This window comes from Poromitra crassiceps (assembly GCF_964638095.1).
Source record: "Poromitra crassiceps genome assembly, chromosome: 20".
NCBI classification, from domain to species: Eukaryota; Metazoa; Chordata; class Actinopteri; order Beryciformes; family Melamphaidae; genus Poromitra; species Poromitra crassiceps.
In genome coordinates, this window is record NC_139637.1 from 8,439,050 (window position 1) to 8,451,325 (window position 12,276).

Genomic DNA, 12,276 nt, shown 5'->3' on the forward strand with positions numbered 1-12,276 from the left:
TGGAACAGGGTTTGGGGAGAAATAGTCTCAACGCCAGACCCATGAGAGTTGTTATGCTGATACACTACGTTACTGCATGCTGCAGATCTCTCTCTGGGTCTGGGACACTCCCCTCAGCCAGCTGGGGACAGAAGTGAACCGTTCACTTGTCCAGTGATTGGCCAGTGGTGGATTCAGTCTCCACCACTTCAGTAACGACTTTGCAAAATCTGCGATCAGACGACACGGGAGTAGTGTCCTCTAGAGAGAGAGTGGCGTCAGCGGAGGACCAACATGTGAGACTCATTAGCCAATGAACAGCCAGGAATGGGTCTAGTTTTGCATGCTAAAATAAAGCTGATAATGTACAATTTGATTCAAGGGGGGGAAAACCCTTTCAGAGTACAACACAAACTGTCTATTTTGCTGCAACTCGGCAGTGCTGCTTAATCCAGGACCTTAATTCCTGGAACTCTTGAGAGTAAAAAACTGGTCCATTGGAGCGAATGGAGATGTCGGGACTCTTCTATCTACATGGCTCTGCACGGGAGGCGCAGCCCATTTTTTGAACCGCTCTCTCATTCGTCCTATGTCACTCATTCAATTTCAACCCGCCTAGACCCGCCCTCAAACCCCAGCAGTGGCTGTGAAGTGGCACAGACTAATTTGTGTAGTATGCGGAGCGCAGGGATTCAACATAATATTTGAGTCTTGGGAGAGACTAGAGGAGAAACAACAACAACAGACTGTTATAAGACCAGAGTAGTTGTTTTGTAATTCAGTAGCTGCAGTAAAATGTGTTGTACATTTACACACCATAAATATGGAGTCTAGGTCTGTTTGAAGCTCCTGGACAGACTGACCACTGGGAACCTCTGACCCCTCCTGGTGGACTCTGGAGAACACATGAAGTATTAGGTCATATAATGTCACAGACGCACACGCACGCACACACACACACACACACACACACACACACACACACAGATGCACGCGCATGCACACACACACACACACACACGCAAACACACACAGACGCGCACACGCGCGGGCACACACACACACACACACACACACACACACACACACACACAGTGAAATCCACTGTAAATTAGGGATGTACGATATGGATTTTTTTCAGCCGATACGATAACCAATAAATATCTGCTTCTCCTGGCCTATAACGGATACAATAACCGATAATTATTTCACATCTTTGTATTTAAAGAAATAAGTTCTTAACCTGTATTTTATGCACACCTGGGGTGACAAAAGACAGATGTGTTGAGCAAAGATGGATGATTTAAAAGACTATTCCATAGCTCTGACCTAACCAAATCTAACTGACATCACTACTGTGAACACAAAACAAAGAGCACTACTGATATAATATTAGGGATGCACGATATATCGGCAATCATATCGGTATCGGTCCGATGTTGCTTTGTTAACACGTTCACTGCCAATGACGAGTTGAGTCGGCAAAAAAAATCCAACGGTTGACTGCCAATGACGAGTTGAGTCGTCAAAAAAAAAAAAAAAAAAAAATTGACGGTGGGAAGTGGATCAACGCCCCCCACGTCTCCTATAAAAATATTGGAGCCACCGAACGTGTACAACCCATTCCACCGACCCACTAAGTGGCGACAGTGCTCTCCAGACTAGAAAAAGCCGAGCCAAAACTGCAGGGGAACGCGCGAGGAAACCATTCTCATACTGTAAAATGGATTGGCGAAAACGCTTTCGCTTTCGCGCATTATCGCGCTGGGAGCTGGCGGTGGGGGATTGCAAATTTGCATAATAGATTATGCGTGCAACACACTTTGAAACACCGGGCAGAAAGCCCACAATCGCACGCAGCTTCATTGCAGCTGAGCTCACAACCGAAACGACTCATGCAGACTCGCCCAAAGAGCAGCCGCCAGCAGCCAGGCAGCACAGACAGGCAGAGCCTCGCTTGTGACAAACGCTGCAAAGCCACCAGAGACACACCCACGAAGGGAGGAGTTTGAAGGAGAGGGGGGTTTCCTGCTGCTATGGAGGAAATTACTGTTCAAAACTATTGTTTAGATGTCTGACGTCTTACGCCAAAAATAAATGGTTAAAGTGACTGTTCTATCGAATTTCACAAAAAGCCATTTATCTCAGAATAAATTTTCAGACGCTGAAACCATGCAGGGCTGTATTACTGAACGGGCATACCGGGCGAGTGCCAGGGGCCCGAGAGCTCAGGGGGCCCATGAGCTAGAGTCTCTTCGCAGGCCGCCGCAGGCGGCCTGCGAAGAGACTAACTGATGGGGCCCCTGAGCTCACTTTGCAGCTGAGACTCTAGCTTATGGGCCCCTGAGCTCACTTTGCAGCTGAGACTCTAGCTTATGGGCCCCTGAGCTCACTTTGCAGCTGAGACTCTAGCTTATGGGCCCCTGAGCTCACTTCGCAGCTGAGACTCTAGCTTATGGGCCCCTGAGCTCACTTCGCAGCTGAGACTCTATCAGGGGTGGGCAATTATTTTTCATGGGGGGCCACATGAGAAACCCAGATTGTTGCCGGGGGCCGAACAAATATTGTCATGCCGTAACCCATGGATGGGTAACTTTGATGATAGAGAGGGCCACAAAAAATGTATTTGCTACCAGGTTTTGCTGAGGGCCGAACGGGCCAGCGTGAAAAATTTGGTGCATTTGAAGCCACGTTTAGAGGAATAACTCATTTTAAATTAACAGTTGTGATGTCATTATTCAGTCTTAACCACCAATATTTCATCCTTTTCTCACTCACTCCTATGTCACCACCTGCTCTCGGGGCTTGAAATTAAGTTTTTTGACCACCTGCCAATATGGCTGCTAGATTTTAAAGTTACCAGCCAATTAGAATTTCCACTAGCCAAAATGTTTTTCTTGAAATAAATCAAAATATGAGTGGGTTAATTTAAGCATAAGTATCAGTAAGTGGCCCGGGATAATCAAAGCCTGTGTTGAGGGTCACACGAACAAAAATGCAGTCTTGAAGCTAAATAAATCCAAAACCAATGAGTTAATTATTTAAATTTCTAATTCAATGTAGCCTTTTAGTCATAAAGATTATTGAAAGATATTCCATATTCCAGACTGAAATGCTATAACAGAAGTGGAGTATTGGCCAGAATGACATGAACATTTGGACATTTATTCAGCGGGTATCTTGCATGTTGGGTTCAGGTGCACTGTGTAAAAAAAAAAAAAAAAAAAATTTTTTTTTTTTTTGCAATTCCATGGCGGGCCACACAGGTGGCGCCCGCGGGCCGCATCCGGCCCGCGGGCCGTAATTTGCCCATGTATGCTCTAGCTTATGGGCCCCCTGAGCTCACTTCGCAGCTGAGACTCTAGCTTATGGGCCCCTGAGCTCACTTCGCAGGCGGCCTGCGAAGAGACTCTAGCTCAGGGGTGCCCAAATTCTTTCCCATGAAGGGCCAAAACTCAATCTGGGTGGAGGGCCGAGGGCCAAAAATAAACGTTGTGGAATTACATTAAAATGTATTGTGTTTTATAGAAAATTAACATTCTAAATCTAAAATAACATTTCAATATAATAATCTACTTTTTATCTGTTTGGTAATTGTAATAATTTGCAATTGGTTATATATATTTAAAAAAAAACATCTGCATTTGTGGGGAGCTTAAACATTTAATCAGTAAACACCCAGTTAAAAACAGTTGTATTTTCCACCTTTGTAATCAAGAGAGAAATTTGACTTAATTCACAACTTGAAAAATCCTCAAGGTACTTTGAAAATCAGCTTTATTGTTCATCTTTTGTAAACAATTTGCCATGACAATTTGCAGGGATGCAATCTCAGGAGTGAACGCAGTATATCTGCAGCCACATTCAGACACTGTTTCACAAAGTCACCACATGAAAAAGCTGTCCACCCTTTGCAATCAGTGCAGATATCTGATAACTTGCCCGAGTTGCATTCTGGATAAAAAAAAATCGGGGGGCAAAAAAAAAAAAAAATTTTTTTTTTTTTTTTTTTTTGCGCTGTGAGGGGGGGCCCGTGAGGGGGGCATGCCCAGGGGCCCGTGAAGTCATAATCCGTCTATGAAACCATGCTGTATTCTACTGCTAATGCCTACATAACTACTAACTCTACAAACTAACTCTTTTAGACAGAGAAAGCACACATTCTATTAGTTATTTTGAGATCATTTGTGTTCACAAAATCTTAGCAGAAAAGAATCCTCGGCTCTTGAAAGATGAGCCAGAATCCTCAAAAAAAAAAACTTGGCAGAACCTACCTACAGTATTGAAAAAACGGCTGGCAGTGAATGTGTTAATATCGGTTATCGGTATCAGCCAAATCCTTCACATTGAGATGAAATAATGCAGTAAATCTATGATTTATGGGCTTTTACAAATGTTTTTGAAATAAAGAAATGTATAACTTTTTAAAATTCAGTGTTTACATGTGTTTTTCAGTATGTACAAAATTTTATTATCATAGAAATGTGTTTTTATACAGATCATATCGACATCTGTAAATATCGGTTATCGGCCATAACAGCAATCTTAATATCGGTTATCGGCATCGGCCAAAATTTTCATATCGGTGCATCCCTATATAATATATATGATTGTTTTAGTAAAGTATCACTCAATTAAACAATACAAAAAATAAAGGCTTTTATTGAACTGAACCGCTTAGTCTGCAGATAAAACACAATGACAAAAGGTAATTTAGACTTTTATTGTCATGTTACTGATCTGTTTGAATTTTGCATTGGGGCCAGTTCTATTGAAGTGAATGGGGAAGACATGGAAAGATTAAAGATGAAAGAAAAGACAATATGTGATGTTGACAGATTTTTTTTTATGTAATGTGTGTGTTTCTTTTCCTTATTATTGGTCTCCAAACAGATGCTGGCTCTGTCCAGTTCTGCATATAGCTCAACTCAAAAGTCCCTATTTGGTTTATAGTGGGACTCCTGGTTAGCTTAATAATGTTAGTGGATTGGATTTTGGAGTTCATACTCCCAGAGCTGGAGTAAACCATATAGAAGCATCTTTACCCGAAATGAAACGTCCAGGGATTGTGTGTTTTAAGTGCTTTGAATACGGGGATGTTGATCAGCCTGAGTGCCTGAGAGCAGGCCACGCCAGTTGAGCTAGTGTTTGCTAGCCACAGCAGCTAACATGAACACTAATCAAATGCATCCTCGTCAGGTTTGGTTTAACGTAACGTAATGGCCACTCTGAGACTGCTCATACACATGAGGTTACTAACTCTGTCCTCAGCAGCAGCAGCAGCAGCAGCAGCAGTACACAGGATGTCCCGCTTCATCCCACCACGAACACAGAGCCACATGATCCTAACAGCAGTCCCACTCCTTTGAAACCCTCTAGCAAGTTTAGAGGTAAATCCTACTTTATACCTCGTAAGTACAGAAACCCATCTCTGGACATTTATTGTAGACTGGTTGAGAGGGATGCGTCTACTATCTTTAGTAAAAGAAAGGAGTACAAAGTGAGGAATAATCTATCTAAGGAACAACTGGATGAACTTAAGGCTATATAAGGGATGATAAAACATTGGTGGTTCAGAGTGCGGATAAGGGGGGTGCTATCGTGGTCCTCAACCGCGACTCATATGACAGGGAAATCCAAAAGCAACTCAACAACTCTAAGTTTTACAGAAAGTTGGATCACAACCCCATTTCTGTCTTTAAGACACAGGTTCACAGTCTACTCAACCAGCTCCTTGAAAAGAAACTTATCACGAAACCTGAACATGCATTTATGAAAGTTGAGTATCCAATCACACCTGTATTTTATACTCTTCCTAAAATTCATAAATCATTTGTGGACACACCCCCTGGACGCCCCATAATTGCTGCTATGGGTTCCGTCACTGAAAGAATCTCGGCCTTTGTGGATCATTCTCTTCAGCCCTTAGTGACAGCCCTCCCTCCCTTCATACACAAAGGAGAAGGACACCCGTAGCACCCAGTGCATCTTGGATCTCATTGAGTGTGTACAGTGTGCTCACATCTAATTATTGTTTATATGGTGCTGATTTCTTTCTTCAGGTGTCAGGAGTGGCCATGGGGTCCAAGTAGCCGCGACACGCAACTCTAAATGGATTCTCCTTTAGAGTTGCGCACGCCTTGCCCTTCTCCATGGAAGTCAGACCCAAAGCAAGCTCGACTGGCTTCAAACATGCACGAATCACAAAGACAAAAGTACTCACACGTAGCCACGGGTGTCTTCCCTCACGCCGGTCTGGCAACGATGTTTGTTACCTTTCAGTTTACGAGTACGATGCTTATTTGTGTAGCCGGAAACGGTATCTTTCCCTTTTCAGAGACTCTTCTTCTGGGGGCGTGGCGCTGCTGTGCAGTTGAAACGCGGCCATGCCCCCAGAAGAAGAGTCCATATTCACAGACTTAACACATTCACTGCCAGCCGTTTTTTTTTTACTGTAGGTAGCTTCTGCCAGAGGGTTTTTTTGAGGATTCTGGCTCATCTTTCAAGACCTGAGGATTCTTTTCTGCTAAAAAGAACTAATAGAATGTGTGCTTTCTCTGTCTAAAAGAGTTAGTTTGTAGAGTTAGTAGTTATGTAGGCATTAGCACTTGAATACAGCATGGTTTCAGCGTCTGAAAATTTAAGCTGAGATAAATAGCTTTTTGTGAAATTCGATAGAACAGTCACTTTAACCATTCATTTTTGGCATCAGTAAGACGTCAGACATCTAAACAATAGTTTTGAACAGTAATTTCCTCCATAACAGCAGGAAACACCCCTCTCCTTCAAACTCCTCCCTCCGTGTGTGTTCTTCTTGGCTGCAGCGGGCGTGTCACAAGCTCGTTTCTGTTGCTGCTGCTGCTGTGCCTGTCTGCTGGCGGCCGCTGGGCAAGTCTGGATGGGCTCGCTCGTTTCTTGCGGTTTCGGTTGAGAGCTTTGATGAAGCTTTTGCGATTCTGGTTTTATTTATGCTGCGTGTTTCAAAGTGTGTTCCACCCGTAATCTATTATGCAAATTTGCAATCCCTCACCGCCAGCAATCAGCGCGAAAGCGAAAGCGTTTTCGCCAATCCATTCTACAGTATGAGAATGGTTTCATCGCGCGTTCCCCTGCAGTTTTGGCTCTGCTTTTTCTAGTTTGGAGAGCACTGTCGCCACTTAGTGGGTCGGTGGAATGGGTTGTACACGTTCGGTGGCTCCAATAATTTTATAGGAGACGTGGGGGGGCGTTGATCCACGTCCCACCGTCAAATTTTTTTTTTTTTTTTTTAAGCCGAGATATCTCGTCATTGGCAGTCAACCGTTGGATTTTGTAAGCCGAGATATCTCGTCAATGGCAGTGAACGTGTTAAAATGACTTTATTTAATAAAGTCAGTGGTGTGAGTGTGAGAGGAATTCAATCAATAGACAATAACATTGGTGTGTTTAAAATGAGATATTCCACTAAATATGGCTAAAACAGATTCAAACATGCAAAAAAGGCAAAATTTTCTTTGCGGCCGGTGGCGTGGGCCCCCCTAAAAGCTTCGCCCCCTCTGGGCTGATAGGGTCGCTCCGCCCCTGAGAAGCGCCACTCTTAAGACCATACCATTTCCAAGGTATGATGGCATTTTGGCCTGATCTTGTTTTCCTTATGTACTTTAAGGGCTCTATCTTCCCGACGGCGTTAATTTTGCGTTAGCGCCCGTTTTGCGCTGGAATAGCGCCCGTTTTGCGCTGGAATAGCGCCGTGCAAAGCCCTAATTGTGGGCGTGTCGGCTCGCTGCGCTTCACGTCATCTACGCGCACATCTCCGTATAGGCGGGTTTATGCCCAAAAGTATTGTGGAGGTGTGGTAATGCCTGTGGCATGTGGTCTCCTACCTAAAGTAATCTAATGTTACACCACAGACCTGTATGGTCGGGAATTATGTAGCCTAATAAAACCATGACAAAGGAATTCTTATTTTTAAATCAAGGTGTGTTTTTTCTGGAATGTAGGCTATAGTTGAAACTCAACGTGGCATTCCGAGGAGAGAAGAGTGTGTGCAGGCGCGAGGAGAGTGACATCCATGCCGTGAGTAAATGTATCCAAGCAAGGACTTCCTGCACTGCACGGAGATGTAGAGACTGTCTGCGCTCAGGCGTACGTCTGCATTTGCGCTAAGACCAGCTATTTCCTGGCGTTAAAATTGAGAGCACCCAAGGCGATTTCTTATTTCTTATAGGTGTTATTGTAAGTCGCTTGGATAAAAGCGTCTGCCAAATGACGTAATGTAATGTAATGTAATATAATGCAATTTTTTTCTAACACCAACACCAACATTTTCTGTAACGCCTATTTTGGAACGGGCAACTCCCAAACCTCTCTTTGCGCTCGGCACATACCGACGGTATCTTCCCCACAGCGCTAAATGACACTTGCGCGAGACACATGATAGGGTAGAGGGCCACCGACACGCCCGGGCCACGCCTACACCTGTGTCATCACAGCGCAAAACTGGACGGTGGAGGCAGACGATAGCTTAAGACGCTGGGAAGATAGCAATAAGAGGCGCGCAAACGCAGCGCAAACGATAGCGCCGTACAACGATAGGCCCTAAGGGTCTGATCTATATGTATTTTTACCCTGTATATATACTTGATGGTTATGTAAACATATTTGTCTACTGTGTGTCTGTTGTTGTGCATCTGTGGCTTTTATGTAACTTTTATGTTTCTTTTCTGGATCACATGACGGGTGTATTTAAACATGGCATCTTTGTAACAATTTTTATGTCTGAGGAAGAGCAGTAGCTCGAAACGTCAATGTTGGATGGCTAAATAAAAGGGTAATTGGTGCTCCAGTGTTTCACTTTGTACTGTTTTTTGGTTCCTGCACCTGCTTTACGTTTTTTGGATGTGCGCGACTGCCTCCAATACTTTTTGGTTTAACGTAATGCCAGCTCAGATGTTTCCCCTCAATAGTGTAATAGTGTTGTTATTAGGGCTGTCGCGTTAATCGCCTGCCGCTATTTTGGGTTTCGACTGCCCCACAGCGCCGCCGCCGGAAGTATCGGTTCTGGAGCGTGTACTGCACCGTTTACAATTGTGCATTTATTTTCTATTCAAGATATATTTCGTAGACATTGTTACCTCCTGTCTACATTGCACTTCTATTGAATTGAAAATAAATCTAAAATTCAAGATCACGAAGTACATTTATTTGCATTCATTTGATTCCCAATCACGACACACTGGTAAGAATGATTAATATCTAATTAAAAATGCTTTGAAATGCAAAATAATGGCATTTTAAAGATGCGATACAAAGATGCGATTAATCGCGATTAACTATAGTTAATCGCAAGATTAATCGCAATTAAGAAAATTAATCGTTTGACAGCCGTAGTTGTTATCATCTGAAACTGTGGAACAGCCACACTGCTGGCAGCCATGTTTGGCTCTAGTGCGCCTGGCACCAGGTGCAGCTGTGACGTCACGAGCTCATGCAAAATGGCCATATTGGATGATAATGTATCGGTCCGTTAAATATGGTGCATTCCTACTGTAAATGCTGCTATGATTATTGGATGTGATGTTTTGAGAGAAGAAACTAAATCAACAGAGTATCATGACTTCTTTCCTCTGTTCAGTAGAATCAAATAAACTCATCTGTTTTCAGTTCTTACCTTTGCTCAGTAGGCTGCTGTCCATCTTTGAAACTAATAGGATGACCCATAGACCAGTCACTCTTCATGGACACACAGCTGGGTACAGGGGAGTCTGCTCTCTTCTGCTGGATCCTGCTAAGGATTGATCAAACAGGGTGGTGGCAGTAAACATGTTAGAGAAGCAGGGTTTTGACCAGTAGGTTGCCAGTTTGAATCCCAGTACCAACTTTCAAAGTCAGAGTGAATGACTCTTTCTCCACCCTGTGCTACTACCACCACTCGACCTTGAGCAAAGATCTCAAACCCCCAGACGGATCTGGTAGCTGCTCAGTGACCACCAGGGGGCTAGCTCAGGGTTTGACCAAGGGGCAAGCCCACCACCTTTCCCCTGAAGATGCGGAAGTCTTTGTTTAAGCTGTAATTCCTCGAATGGCCACTTGAGGCAGGACTCAGAAGTCCTGTCGTTCCTGTTAAAATGCCCCAACAGTAATTAAACATCTTTACAGGCTGGACCGAAACACGGTTTTATTCTATATAGCTAATTTCACCTTTTCATAACAATAACAATAACAACCTTTTCATAACAGGGCGGCTCAGTGGTAGAGCTGTCGCCTCGCAGTCAGAAGGTCCTGAGTTCGATTCTCGCCTGGGACACTGCGGGCGCTGTGGTTGTGTTCCCCCCATATCTTCAGTGCCTACTGCCCAGGTGGGGTATCTCGTCGTAAGGGCCTTTCTGTCTGTGTGGAGTTTGCATGTTCTCCCCGTGCTCCCCCAGGGGGGTTCCTCCGTACATAACCCCCCCCCCCCCCCCCCCCCATTAAAAACATGCAGAAGATCAGATCGTCATCGTCATCCGACCAGTGACGACAACATCCGAAGTCGGTCCCCGGGCGCTGTACGAGAAAGCGACCACTGCTCCTGGCCTGCCCCCCGGAGGAAAGGACAAAGCCAGGATGGGTTAAATGCAGAGGACAAATTTCACCGGCCACCGTCAGCATGTGTGTGTTTGTGGCCCTCCGTGCATGTGTTGATGTGTAACCGTGTGACAATAAAGACGGAAACGTCTGAAATCGTGTAGGGGGGTCAATTTTTGCATAACTCAGCCGTTTACATTTAAGAAAAGGTTTAAAGTTATGCATAATTAAGGGCGTGGCCTGGTTGAGTGACAGGCGGCCATACTGCCACTGGATAGTGCTTTATGGTTAGTTGTTGTCTGAGCTCTGGTCGTGTTTGTGGTGTTGCAGTCTTTTTGTCCATTTGATCCTGCAGCTGTAGCCTTGTCTCCTGCATACAAAACCTATCTGACACATTTTAATCTCATCTGTTTTGGAGTCTGGTCCGTCTGGTTATGCCAGCGAGCTAATCCAGCTCACGAAGCAGAGATGCAGACCGCACTGACCGGCTGCACTCCTGTGTTAGTTAGCGATAATAACAATACGACGTCCAGTCGGATATTTTCAAAATAAAACGATTCTGCACAAGTATAAAGCACACAGAAACTACAGTATAAAGACAAAGCTGTTGTGAAATGTCTATTTTATCCTATTTTCTTATTTTCTTATGTCATCCTCATCATCATTTTATGTGAAGCACTTTGAACTGCATCTGTGTATGAAATGTGCTATACAAATAAACTTGACTTGACTTGACTTGATTATGTCTGTTCGGTAGAATCAAATAATAAACTTTTCTGTTTTCAGTTCTTACCTTTGCTCAGTAGACTGCTGTCCATCTTTGAAACTAATAGGATGACCCATAGACCGGTCACTCTTCATGGACACACAGCTGGGTACAGGGGAGTCTGCTCTCTTCTGCTGGATCCTGCTAAGGATTGATCAAACAGGGTGGTGGCAGTAAACATGTTAGAGAAGCAGGGTTTTGACCAGTAGGTTGCCAGTTTGAATCCCAGTACCAACTTTCAAAGTCAGAGTGAATGATTCTTTCTCCACCCTGTGCAACTACCACCACTCGACCTTGAGCAAAGATCTCAACCCCCAGACGGATCTGGTAGCTGCTCAGTGACCACCAGGGGGCTAGCTCAGGGTTTGACCAAGGGGCAAGCCCACCACCTTTCCCCTGAAGATGCGGAAGTCTTTGTTTAAGCTGTAATTCCTCGATTGGCCACTTGAGGCAGGACTCAGAAGTCCCGTCGTTCCTGTTAAAATGCCCCAACAGTAATTAAACATCTTTACAGCCTGGACCGAAACACGGTTTTGGTCTATATAGCTAATTTCACCTTTTCATAACAACCGTAGGGGGGTCAATTTTTGCATAACTCAGCCGTTTACATCTAATAAAGGTTTAAAGTTATGCATAATTAAGGGCGTGGCCCGGTTGAGTGACAGGCGGCCATACTGCCACTGGATAGTGCTTTATGGTTAGTTGTTGTCTGAGCTCTGGTCGTGTTTGTGATGTTGCAGTCTTTTTGTCCATTTGATCCTGCAGCTGTAGCCTTGTCTCCTGCATACAAAACCAGTGTCTGACACATTTTAATTCCATCTGTTTTGGAGTCTGGTCCGTCTGGTTATGCCAGCGCGCTAATCCAGCTCACGAAGCAGAGACGCAGACCGCACTGACCGGCTGCACTCCTGTGTTAGTTAGCGATAATAACAATACGACGTCCAGTTGGATATTTTCAAAATAAAACAATTCTGCACAAGTATAAA

General features: G+C 44.2%; 1 protein-coding gene across 1 annotated transcript in view; it reads right to left on the reverse strand.

Moving 5' to 3' along the window:
* LOC310794826 (protein NLRC3-like) overlaps nt 1-12,276 on the reverse strand; it is a gene marked incomplete at its 5' end in the record, with an annotated part of 55,096 nt that overhangs the window by 27,061 nt on the left and 15,759 nt on the right. The window contains one exon of the mRNA XM_083656880.1: nt 796-874. Coding sequence (XP_083513006.1) covers nt 796-874 — 79 coding nt within the window. The remainder of the gene's footprint in view (nt 1-795; nt 875-12,276) is intronic.